Source organism: Acanthopagrus latus, chromosome 1 (genome assembly GCF_904848185.1).
Source record: "Acanthopagrus latus isolate v.2019 chromosome 1, fAcaLat1.1, whole genome shotgun sequence".
Lineage (NCBI taxonomy): Eukaryota > Metazoa > Chordata > Actinopteri > Spariformes > Sparidae > Acanthopagrus > Acanthopagrus latus.
This window is the reverse complement of record NC_051039.1, coordinates 19,004,258-19,017,581: the sequence shown is the minus strand read 5'-3', so window position 1 is coordinate 19,017,581 and position 13,324 is coordinate 19,004,258. Positions and strand designations below refer to the sequence as shown.

Here is a 13,324-nt window from a genome sequence, read left to right as displayed (position 1 = left end):
TTCACTACTGTGGCTGTTTGACAGCCTGCTGCAGTTACACTCAGAGAGGGCTGTTTCTTTTAAATCAGCTGCTTCCAGCTGACTGTCTCCACTTTCTCTCCGCTGGCAAAACATCCAGACCTGCTGAACAAGCCCCTCGACAAATAGAATAGCAGCCAAGACGAGGAAGTCGTAGTTTAACCAGAAGTAAACGAGTGTAATCACAGATATACTGCTTTGCTTATACCAAAGTGTGTACAGAGGACACTGTGCTGAATCCCTCACATTCTCTCAAGTGGAGCGTCAGAAGAGAAAGCAGGAAACATGGGTGAGTGTTTGTGTTGTTTGACAGACAATGACTTCTACTTCTAACGTGCCTGTGGTATAAAAGAAACATGGGATTACTTAGAAACAATAGTGTGCGTCATCACTTTATATGTTTATATCTATCAAAGGCACATAAGATCCGTGATTTTCTAATGCCCATGAAGGCACAGTTGTGCCAGGAGTATTTCGTGACGTTATGACGTGACTCTACCGTGCCCCCCCCGTTGTCCTTGGAAAAGTTATTTAAAGGTCCTCAGAAGCACCAACTCCAAACTAGCACCGGTTTTAATATAACTCCTTTGGCTCTGGCACAAGCTACGAACTAGCAGCGGAACCGCTTTGAAGGAAATAGGAAACCACCAGTATAAGTCCAAGCTCACACTAGAGAGTGTAAAGAGGGACAGTGTGCTGCTGCTCTCACATTCCAGGTTCAAGTCAAGTTGAATCGAATAATTTAATGCATTTATTATTTCATTTATATGGATCAAAGTCACAATCACGTTGCCTCAGTGGGCTTTACAGTCTGTACAGTGAATGACATACGCCGTCCTTAGTCCTTGGTTGAGAGAAAAAAAATGAAAAAAAACAAAAAACTTTTGGAAGAGGGCAGGCCACACAAGAAAAGATCAGAGTGAAGAGGCATCAAATTTGACAGAAATACACATATAAGGAGAAAGTAAAACAGAGGAGAGCAATGATCCAGTGGAGCCCAGGGTACGATGATCCATATCCATCATTATGTGAGGCAGCAGGAGCCAGGAGAGGTAGATGGTCCCAGCGGCCCGAGGCCCATCAGAAAGGATCCTGAGTGAAAAGAGATGAAGAGGAGGAGGAGGAGGAGGCAGAGGAGAAAGCTTTAGAGAGTCAGAGAGTGACACAGATTGCAGCTTGTGGGAACAGAAAATAAAAACGTTAGAGAAATCTGATGTTAATCAGAATAAACAGATTGTTTCTCATCAGCATGACGAGGTTAATTACTGAGACGGAGACCGACCCACTGATGAAGCTAGCAACTACAGTTGAGGTCCAATTAGAGGTGAAAGCTAAGAAGTACGTTATGAATTTAGATTTAAAGGCATCAGTTGAGCCAGATTGTCTGACGTCAGCTGGGAGCTTATTCCAGATGAAGGGGGCACGATAGGAAAAAGACCTGCAGCCAGCTGACTTCTTCTTAACCCTGGGAACCATCAGGAGCCCTGAATTTTGAGAGTGTAATGCACGAGGTGGAATATATTGGACCTTCAGAGGAGGAAGCAGGAAAGATAGGTGAGTGTTTATGTTTATTTACTGTTTTAACTGTGGATGTGCTTGTGGTATTAACATACAACCATGACTCCTCTAAAAAGAAGCCCTGCAATACTTAATAATCTACCTTCACATGAAGTCTTCATGTTTACAGGGAATACTGCGCTGAACCTGTCTTTAACCTTTTTGTTTAATTGTATTGATTGTCGGAGCGCCAGTGGTTTCAGGCATGATGTGTACACACACTCACGTGCATTGTGCTAATTTAAACATGCAGGTGTGTTGATGAAAGATAATCCAAGTTATGTTAAATTATGGAAACATCATGAGGGTTGAAACTACTGAGACCAACTGTGGCCAGTTTGAGGACGGGGAAATCCAGTACAGAGGTGGTTTACAGAGTTTGGCTGCTGTTAGACAGTCACTGGTTCCTCGCTTAGTCATGCAGCTAATGTGAGCGGCCCCATTAGATGAGTAATGTTCTGCATGGGGCTGCCAGGAGCCAAACCCAGCATAAAACCAGCTAGATTATCTATTATAGAACTGTAGTCCTTGCTGTCCAATAGGGTGCTGTGTTGGGTCTTGCTCAGGCCGTGTTTTGCCAGCCCTCTGATCACTTAATCTGCCGTCTTCAGTGGGACCTAATTCACTACACGACACTACACATCACTTCACTGGTTGTTGCTCAACTTCGTTCTCATTTCGCCTCTGCAGGAGGGATAGCAGCCTACAATATGGGGGATGGAAACGTCCATTCCTATGAAAATGTTGACGACAGCACAACAGGTGGAGACTACTCCAACGATGTGGTTGCCAGAGCTCAGTGGTACAGTTAAGGCTTTCAGCAGCTAACTCTTTCCAAAACACAAACTCTGCAATGCAAAGCCAAACTTCTGATGATATCTCTGTTTACTGAGCTGAGAGCTGTCATCATTTCCAGAAAGGAGAAAAGTAATATTCACTGTGTCCTTGTTTATGACTGTCATTGCTGCTGTTGAGGCTGCTTCAGGATTTACATGATTTACTTAATACTGATATTTTACTGCATTGATTACCGCCGTTTGTTTCAGCTGCTTACAAAGTGAGAGATGTAATAAAGTGGTGTTGTGTCACCACTCTGTGATGCTGCACTGTGAAAGCACAGTAGTCCTTTAAGCTATACGGTAACTTCAGCTTGATAACTTGATTTCATCTAACAATGTTGGATTTTGTTTAAGGTTAAAGGATTAAAGCTTGTTTTTTGTTCATTTACCCACCTGCCTCTGTGTGTTTGTGTGTCTTGCGTTTGGGTCATTTTGTGTCAATTCTGACACCATGAAGGTTTAAACTAAATTAATGGCAATTCATCAGGTAATTGAGACATTTCAGTAAGTCAGTTCAGAAAAGAGAGGATGACACATTGTGACCGAGCTCTTAATAATCTGAAAGAAAAAACAGGATGTGTGAAGGAAAATGGACACTCCCATTTTTTATGGCCGTGTTTTTTTCAGCACTTGCATAACCTTTTCCCTCTGTATTTAGTCACACTCTCCATTGATATGTATTCCTTCTGATTCAAATGTCTTTTGCTCTCTATGTAGATAGATAGATAGATGCGCGTTGGGCCAGTGGTTCAAATGAAAGTGAAAATGGTGGTTTGAAATCTATAAAGATATCATTTTGAATTATTATTGAGGTGACATCATTGTGTTTACATATATTGGGTGAGATAAAAATAACATCTTTTCAAAAATAAGTAGTTTTTGCCCACTTGGGATTTATGCCTATGTTAGCGGGGGAAAAAATGAAACACAAAATAGTTTTGGGGTTGAATGCATTAATTGTAAGTTGCTAAATAAATGTAATGTAGACATGGATGTATTATTACTTCTAAATCTCAGTTGTGTTTACTCTTTTGGCTAGTAAACAGTAAACAGCCCGCTACAGTAATGTATGTAAGGTAATGTAATGACCCTATAGGTTGCCTGTTGCAGTCAGTGAGGGCAATTTCATGTAAATCAACTCCTGTCACCCAACTTTTTTTTTTTTTTTTTTATACTTTTGGTTTACTTGCTGCATATTCACTTTTGCAGACTATGACCTCTAAGTAGATAATCAGTCTGCGGAGTCACAGTGAAACCAAAAGTAGGTGTAAGAGTATAAGTATGGACCACCTCCCTTTGTTACACCACAAAGAGAGGGACTCTGTGCTGTGGCTCTCTCATTCTGGTTTCAAGCAGACCAGCAGAAGCAGGAAAGATGGGTAGGTGCTCGTGTTGTTTTTCTCAATGTCTTATCACTTTAACTTTACATGAAATATTTACTTCCAAAGTTAATACAGTAATGCACTTTATCTGTCTTTAACCTTATTCTTTAAAAGATAAATAAATAAATAAATAAATATTTGACTGTAATAGTAAATTCTCTCCAAATCCACTTGTCCACAATACTGGTACTTTTACTGCTGGTTTAACTATGACTTCCTCATCTTGGCTGCTATTCTGTTTCTCACCTGTGGAGGGGTTTATTCAGCAGGCCTTGATGGTGTGCCAGTGGAGAGGAAGTGGAGAAAATCAGCTGATTTACAAGAAACACCCTCTTTGGGTGTTACTGCAGCAGGCAGTAAATATGGACGTGTATTGCAAACAATCTTAATAAACTGAACATTTGCAGGTTACGGAAACATCATGGGTGTTGAAACCACTGGTGCCTCATGGCAAACATCGCAGCAGGACAGACTGGGATACTCAGGTAAAGTCTGCAGTAGACAGAGACAAGAGCTGTTACTATCAAAAAATATAGAGTGAGGTGTCATGTAGCTTTCATCATCTGTATCCACAGTGTTTGATGGATTGACAGAGCAATAGATGCATTTGTTTTGCTGATGTTATAACCCTGTTCTCTGTCTGGTTTCTCTCTGAAGGAGTGAAGGCATCACAAAGGATGGCTGAGATTGATGCCGACAGAATGGAGAAGTACAGGTCTATAATCAACAGAGTGGGAGGTAAATATGATATCGATCCAGCTCTCATCGCTGCCATCATCTCCAGAGAGTCCAGGGCTGGAAATCAACTAAAGGATGGCTGGGGAGATGGGGGTAACGCCTGGGGACTGATGCAGGTCATAACAAAGACCACTCTTTTACTCGTGTCCTCTTAGTTGAACCTTACAGTCCAATACAGTAACAGCAGTATTCATCCCACTTTTGTAGGTTGACGTGAATCCACAAGGAGGTGGACACACTAAACGGGGTGCATGGGACAGTGAGGAACACCTCTGCCAAGGCACCGAGATCTTGGTTTATTTCATTGGACGGATCGGCAGCAAATTTTCTGGCTGGAACACGGAGCAGAAGCTGAAAGGTTTGTTTAATTGAACCAGAACGCTCACACATTACTCACCATCTCTCTTCACTGGTTGTTGCTCAGCTTTGTTCTCATTTTGCCTCTGCAGGAGGGATAGCAGCCTACAATATGGGGGATGGAAACGTCGATTCCTATGAAAATGTTGATGGCAGCACAACAGGTGGAGACTACTCCAACGATGTGGTTGCCAGAGCTCAGTGGTACAAAACCAATAAGGGCTATTAACAGCTGAAGCTGTCCAAAACATGAACCTGTAAAAAGCCTCTTACAGTTGATGATGATGATGTGTTCGTGTGTAAACATCATGCAAAGCCAAACGTCTGATGATATCTCTGATTATTGAGCTGAGAGCTGTCATCATTTGCAGAAAGGAGAAAAGTAATATTCACTGTGTCCTTGTTTACGAACAAACTGCACTGCTGTTGATGCTGCTTCAGGATTGACATGATTTACCTAATACTGTTCTTTTACCACATTGATTATCGCAATTTGTTTCAATTGCAAATGAGAGATGTAATAAAGTCCTTGTGTCACTGCTTGGAGTCAGAGAGACATTTTCACAATGTTACATCAGTGTAATGTTGAGGGAAAGTAAAAAGAGGGAAATTACACATAAACCTTGACAAATTATGTGATGAAATAAATGTTTCCATCAGAGGAGCTCTCATCTCCCATGAACTGCATCCATTAGCTGTCATGGCTGCTAATATCGTTCATTTATTTATTTGAAACCACTTGATTTTTTTTTCTCCGCTTTTGACCTGCTGTTATTTAAAACAAACAAATGAAGGTAAAGTTTCTTGTGTATACATGTAAATATAAAATACTGTATTTAACCATTAGAGTAACCCACAATAGTTAGTACTATTTGGATTTCTGTAACTGAAAAAGTACACAGGGGAGTCACGTAAAGAAATCATCCTTTATGGGAACAGTGTCTTTGTTTCCTCTGGGTCCTGAGGACAGTCAAATGTAAAATATAAACTACCATGTCCTTACAAAAAAGTACACTTCAAGTAAATTTAAGTATGAGTTATATGTATATTTCTGTAGTCTACTTTATTTAGTAAGTACAAAATGTATGTACTACTAGTGTACTTGCATGTGTACTACTTCTGTCCCTCTCTGGACTAAACTGGACCACTTTTTGTTTCCAAAAGTAAACCTCTGAGTAAAATTTAGTTTAGTTTGGTTATGTACTTTCAGGCAACTTTATAGTTGATAAAATGATGTGTTGTCTTCACTGGCAAAACATCCAGACCTGCTGAATAAGCCCCTCTGCAGGCGAGAAATAGAATAACAGACAAGATGAGGAAGTCGTAGTTTAACCGGAAGTCCGCCAGTGTAAGTACTGGTGTGCTGCCAGCTCACACCCAAAAGTGAACAGAGGGACACAGTGCTGCAGCTCTCACTTTCCAGTCTCAAGTGGACCGTCAGAGAAGAAATCAGGAAAGATGAGTGAGTGTTTGTGACATCTGACTGTTGGTAGAACTTGACTTCTAGCTGTTAATCTGCCTGTGATTTAAACAAAAAGAACCAAAATACTTACTCACAAGAAACAACAGTGTGTGTTATCACTCTGTATCTTTCTATAAAATCATTATATTTCAAAGTTATTACTGTAATGGACTGTACTTTCTTGAACCTTTATTATTTCATACTTTTTTACTATTTCATACTTTTGTAGTTGTGCCAGGTATGCTGTACACACCCAAATTACTGTGTCTCTTGTTTGTGGAGATGTGCAGGCTTATGTAACTGTACACTCCCTTAAAGTTCCCATGAAGTCAAAATTGCTGTCTTCATCTCATGTCTTGCCCTTTTTCTCACCTGTACACCCGTATCGGGTAACAGTGGGCAGAAAAGGCCATTGCACATATGTTTTTAATGGCAGTTAAGAGTTTGTAACTTCCTGAAAAAGAACAGGGAGCCTAAAAAAGAGGGAAGGGACTTGGCGCAACCAATATTGCATAGGAGCCAACTCTATTGTAATCTAATGGACATGCATGGGCTAGCACAACCAGTCATTAGCCAACCAGTAATTAGTCATTAGTCATCAGTCATTAGCCATTAGGGTCATTTGAGTCAGAAATGAAAAAAAAATATTGGATCCAATAATCGACCTAATAATAAATCAACTTACACAGAGTATAGATATGCATCCTGATAGGCATCTCTTCAACAAAGGTTGTAGGACATAGACATGCGGGGCTGTAAGTCGGCTTGTCCATGCGTCATCAAGGTGTCTTTGTCGTGTGTTGCAGTGACATCCATTGAAGTGAGCAGGCTAACCAGCTAGCCTCCTAGCCACATTGTACCCTAGGAGGTGATAGTATGTTAGTATGCAACACCAACACTAATAGAGCAAGCTAATAGGAGCAATACCTGCATGGCTAGCTGAGCTAACTAACTAACTACTGTCAGCCACAGTTAGCAGCAGTTAGCAGTTACTCCAGTACTTTGCTACTCTTTATTTGTTTCTAGAATGAATTCAACAGATTACCAACAGGTTTTCTTACATATAGCACCTTTTAAAGTCCACATGCTTTACACTAATATAAATGTGCAGATGTGTTGAAGAGGAATCTAACAAATGGAACATTTGCAGGTTACGGAAACATCATGGGTGTTGAAACTACTGGTGCCTCAGCAGAAACAGCTAAGTCGGACGGGCTGGGATACACAGGTAAAGACTACAGTAACACAGACAAACACAGAAGCTGATTTGATAGAAAATGAAAGAAAAACTAACTATATAGTCTTCATCATCATTGTTAGGCAACAGTCCTGTTCTCTGTCTGATTTCTCTGTAAAGGAGTGAAGGCATCACACAAGATGGCAGAGACTGACGCCGGCAGAATGGAGAAGTACAAGTCTAAAATCAAAAGTGTGGGAGGTAAATATGGAATCGATCCAGCTATCATCGCTGGCATCATCTCCAGAGAGTCCAGGGCTGGAAATCAACTAAAGGATGGCTGGGGAGATGGGGGTAACGCCTGGGGACTGATGCAGGTCATAACAAAGACCACTCTTTTACTCGTGTCCTCTTAGTTGAACCTTACAGTCCAATACAATAACAGCAGTATTCATCCCATTTCTGTAGGTTGACGTGAATCCACAAGGAGGTGGACACACTAAACGGGGTGCATGGGACAGTGAGGAACACCTCTGCCAAGGCACCGAGATCTTGGTTGATTTTATCAAACAGGTCACCAAAAAGTTACCTAGCTGGACCAAGGAGCAGCAGCTGAAAGGTTTGTTTGATTGAACCAGTCTGCTCAGACATCACTCATCATCTCTCTTCACTGGTTGTTACTCAGCTTTGTTCTTATTTTGTCTCTGCAGGAGGAATAGCAGCCTACAATTTTGGGGTTAAAAACGTCCGCACCGTTGCAAATGTTGATGTTGGCACAAGCCATGGAGACTACTCCAACGATGTTGTTGCCAGAGCTCAGTGGTACAAAAGCAATAGGGGCTACTAACAGCACAATCCTCTGCAAAATCTCCTTCAACTCATAAAGGAAGTTGATGTTGAGGTGTGCCTCGCGTTCAATCATACAAATGAAACTAATGCAAAGATAAACCACTAATGAAATATCTGTTTATTGGGCTGAGGGCTCAGTGTGAACCAGGGGCATTGCTAGGAGTGCAAAACATCTGGGGCTTTAGCCAGCGTGGATAGTCTTTTTTTAATGGTGGTCTGGGAAATTTTGAAAATTGGGCTGCAATTTCAACATAGTTTGAGAGGGTTAGGAAGGCCAATCGTTGGGGTTCTTATTGTCATATTTTAATCACAAATAGCTAATTTTCCCTCACTATAGGCCTACTGAATAATGTTTACTCTAAAGATATTACAGCCTGTAATATGACCTGTGCTGTGTTCATAGGCTATTAAAGCAGGTAAAACATTCCCTGTTGTAATTTCTTTGCTTCATTGTCTGTCTGCATTGGGCCTAAATCGTCATTTAACAGAGACAACACACCCAGACTACACCCACGACCACAAGTCCGATTTGATTTAACACAGAAGGCAAAATCAGAATTTAAGATTGGAATGATTAACACATGTGCCTACCTGGTGTCAAGGTGACCATATAGAGGTTGAATTCATGGATCTGGATGAATCTGTGCAAGAAAGTGATCCTTGTTCTTCATCAGAGGTTGGGGGAGACGATGTCTCACTCTCCACATTTTCTTGCTCTGGTTGCAACTTTTTTTTCCAAAGATCCGTGTATCCATATACTCTGTATATCCATAATAACTAACTACAGTAAATGCTGCAATGGTACTAAACAGTGGGCTAATGGACGGGCTCTGATAATATCAGTGACACGTAGAGGAGGAAAGAATGACACTAATGTTGAGTTTGCAACAAATTATTCTGACTCTGCCCATATATGGGCATATGCCATAAGGAAAGCCAGCTTCTGCACAATTTGCACTGGTGACAATGCTGCAGTTGTGGCTGCTGGCTGCTCGATTTGCAACCACATAAAAACCTCTGGGGCTACTTTCAACATTAGGCAATTGTATTTGATTTTTTGATTTTTAATTTTTTAAGACACAGAGATCCGGGGCTATTCCCAAAACATCCACGGCTATAGCCTCAAATGCCCGGGTCTAACAACTTGCCTGGTGTGAATTCTAGTTAAGACAATTTGCAGAAATGTAACAACCACTGTATCCTTGTTTACGACTGTAACTGCACTGTTGTTGAGGCTGCTTCACGATTTACATAATTTAATACGGCTGATTTACTGCATTGATTATCGCAATTGATTTCAGCTTCTTACAAAGTGAGAGATGTAATAAAAGCATGAAGTGTCACCACTCTCTGTGTCAGAGCAAAATTTCTTCAATGCAAAATCTGTACAAAGGGAAAATGGTAATACTTCATTTACAGGTCCATATGTTTCATGGTAAGTAGGTTGTTAATATAGATCATTGTATCTGAAATTGCTTTGACGTTACCCTCAGATTACCAAAATATTTTCCTCAAAATCCATCGAAAATTACCCCAATATTATTTAATATGAACAACAAGGAATTGATAAGTAGCTGCACACATTAAGAATATTACTTTTTATCACCTTTCTGCATTCAACAGTTATTCTTCTATGTGACACACAGCTGATGCAGGTTAATAAATGACTTGATATCTCAAGCGATTCAAAAGGTTGCCCATTGAAAAAGAGCAAAGTTTAAAGCATGATGTTCCTCGTTTACATTCACACAAAAGTCATCTGAGGTCTCGGTGTTCCAGCATCATTATTGTGCAACGCAGAAAAAAAAGTGAGCTTTCAGCATGTGCCTGCTCTACTACATGCGAACCTTTGGACTGTACATCATCAGAACATGAAAATGAAAGAAACAGTAAATTTACTCGTCATGAAGGTAAAACAAGGTTAACTTATGGTTAAAAAAAAAAAAAAAAGCAATATCTGCTAAATATCAAGGGGTTCTTTAACTTCTTGTATAAGGAATAATAATAAAACAGATAATTTTTAGCAAACATTTACTGTCAGTCACTTTGGATAAAACCGTCAGCAAAATAAATGTCATGTAAAAAAAAATATAGCCTTGCATCCACTACTGTGGCTGTTTGACAGCCTGCTGCAGTTACACTCAGTGAGGGCTGTTTCTTGTAAATCAGCTGCTTCCAGCTGACTGTCTCCACTTTCTCTCCGCTGGCAAAACATCCAGACCTGCTGAATAAGCCCCTCTGCAGGCGACAAATAGAATAGCAGCCAAGACGAGGAAGTCGTAGTTTAACCAGAAGTAAACAAACCAGTGTAATCACAGATATACTGCTTTGCTTATACCAAAGTGTGTACAGAGGACACTGTGCTGAATCCCTCACATTCTCTCAAGTGGAGCATCAGAGGAGAAAGCAGGAAACATGGGTGAGTGTTTGTGTTGTTTGACTGTTGGAAGAAAATGACTTCACTTGATATGTTTATGTGTGGTGTATTTTGTGCAAAATGATGTGACTCTATGGTGGCCCTGTTGTCCTTGGAAAAGTCAATGGTTCTTAAAGGTTCTCAGGTAGCACCAACTCAAAACCAGCACCTGTTTTATTGTAACACCCTTGGCTCTGACACCAGCTATGAACTAGCACTAGAACCACTTTGAAGGAAAAAGTAAACCTCTAGTATAACTCCATGCTCACACCAGAGAGTTTAAAAAGGGACACTGTGCTGTTTCAAGTCAAGTCGAATCAAATCAATTTTATGTATTTATTATTTTATTCGTGTATATCCCAAAATCACAATCACAACAACATACTCTGTGCTTAGCCCCCCGATTCAAGAGTAGAAAAACTTGCCATGTTGAGAAAAAAAAAAAACGTCAGGAAGAGCCACAGAGGAAGGATCCTCTACCGGGACAGACAGACATGTGATAGACGTGGCATGTACAGAACAGAACAACAAAATCACAGTTTACAAATTTACAAATTGTAAATTATGATATACTGTATGTACAGTGTGTGGATCCAGGAGACGACTGAGCAGGCCCTCACGGAGTCCTCTCCACCATGGTGACCTGGAAGAGGGCAGGCCACACAAGAAAAGATCAGAGTGAAGAGGCATCAAATTTGACAGAAATACAGATATAAGGAGAAAGTAAAACAGAGGAGAGCAATGATCCAGTGGAGCCCAGGGTACAATGATCCATATCCATCATTATGTGAGGCAGCAGGAGCCAGGAGAGGTAGATGGTCCCAGCGGCCCGAGGCCCATCAGAAAGGATCCTGAGTGAAAAGAGATGAAGAGGAGGAGGAGGAGGAGGCAGAGGAGAAAGCTTTAGAGAGTCAGAGAGTGACACAGATTGCAGCTTATGGGAACAGGAAACAAAAACGTTAGAGAAATGTGATGTTAATCAGAATAAACAGATTGTTTCTCGTCGGAAGGCCATTGTTAATATAATACTACAGGTGAATCACTGAGATGGAGACCGACCCTCTCAAGAAGCTAGCAACTACAGTCGAGGTCTAATTAGAGGTGAAACCAAATAAGTACGTTATTAATTTAGATTTAAAGGCATCAGTTGAGTTGAAGGGGGCACGATAGGAAAAAGACCTGCAGCCAATTGACTTCTTCTTAACCCTGGGAACCATCAGGAGCCCTGAATTTTGAGAATGTAATGCACAAGGTGAATACAGGGAATACTGCGCTGAACCTGTCTTTAACCTTTTTGTTTAATTGTATTGATTGTCGGAGCTCCAGTGGTTTCAGGCATGATGTGTACACACACTCACGTGCATTGTGCTAATTTAAACATGCAGGTGTGTTGATGAAAGATAATCCGAGTTATGTTAAATTATGGAAACATCATGAGGGTTGAAACTACTGAGACCAACTGTGGCCAGTTTGAGGACGGGGAAATCCAGTACAGAGGTGGCTTACAGAGTTTGGCTGCTGTTAGACAGTCACTGGTTCCTCGCTTAGTCATGCAGCTAATGTGAGCGGCCCCATTAGATGAGTAATGTTCTGCATGGGGCTGCCAGGAGCCAAACCCAGCATAAAACCAGCTAGATTATCTATTATAGAACTGTAGTCCTTGCTGTCCAATAGGGTGCTGTGTTGGGTCTTGCTCAGGCCGTGTTTTGCCAGCCCTCTGATCACTTAATCTGCCGTCTTCAGTGGGACCTAATTCACTACATGACACTACACATCACTTCACTGGTTGTTGCTCAACTTCGTTCTCATTTCGCCTCTGCAGGAGGGATAGCAGCCTACAATATGGGGGATGGAAACGTCCATTCCTATGAAAATGTTGATGGCAGCACAACAAGCGGAGACTACTCCAACGATGTGGTTGCCAGAGCTCAGTGGTACAAAACTAGTTAGGGCTTCTAACACCTGAAGCTGTCCAAAACATGAACCTGTAAGAAGCCTCTTACAGTTGATGATGATGATGTGTTCGTGTGTAAACATCATGCAAAGCCAAACGTCTGATGATATCTCTGATTATTGAGCTGAGAGCTGTCATCATTTGCAGAAAGGAGAAAAGTAATATTCACTGTGTCCTTGTTTACGAACAAACTGCACTGCTGTTGATGCTGCTTCAGGATTGACATGATTTACCTAATACTGTTCTTTTACCACATTGATTATCGCAATTTGTTTCAATTGCAAATGAGAGATGTAATAAAGTCCTTGTGTCACTGCTTGGAGTCAGAGAGACATTTTCACAATGTTACATCAGTGTAATGTTGAGGGAAAGTAAAAAGAGGGAAATTACACATAAACCTTGACAAATTATGTGATGAAATAAATGTTTCCATCAGAGGAGCTCTCATCTCCCATGAACTGCATCCATTAGCTGTCATGGCTGCTAATATCGTTCATTTATTTATTTGAAACCACTTGATTTTTTTTTCTCCGCTTTTGACCTGCTGTTATTTAAAACAAACAAATGAAGGTAAA

General features: G+C 40.9%; 3 protein-coding genes and 1 long non-coding RNA gene across 5 annotated transcripts in view; all 4 read left to right on the top strand.

Moving 5' to 3' along the window:
- Window positions 1–13,324, top strand: part of LOC119026695 — a 1,024,654-nt gene that overhangs the window by 194,609 nt on the left and 816,721 nt on the right. The window lies entirely within an intron of this gene.
- On the top strand, window positions 154–5,431 carry LOC119027016 (lysozyme g-like). Its single transcript, XM_037111813.1, has 5 exons — window positions 154–307; window positions 4,204–4,281; window positions 4,454–4,650; window positions 4,742–4,892; window positions 4,984–5,431. Exons 1-5 carry the CDS (start codon window positions 304–306, stop codon window positions 5,118–5,120), a joined length of 567 nt encoding a protein of 188 aa, XP_036967708.1. The 5' UTR covers window positions 154–303; the 3' UTR covers window positions 5,121–5,431.
- Window positions 6,218–9,727, top strand: LOC119026994 (lysozyme g-like). The gene is made up of 5 exons (XM_037111778.1): window positions 6,218–6,353; window positions 7,504–7,581; window positions 7,711–7,907; window positions 7,999–8,149; window positions 8,241–9,727. Exons 1-5 carry the CDS (start codon window positions 6,350–6,352, stop codon window positions 8,375–8,377), a joined length of 567 nt encoding a protein of 188 aa, XP_036967673.1. The 5' UTR covers window positions 6,218–6,349; the 3' UTR covers window positions 8,378–9,727.
- On the top strand, window positions 10,615–13,189 carry LOC119027360. Its single transcript, XR_005077361.1, has 2 exons — window positions 10,615–10,798; window positions 12,618–13,189. It is a non-coding gene; the product is annotated as an uncharacterized LOC119027360 (long non-coding RNA).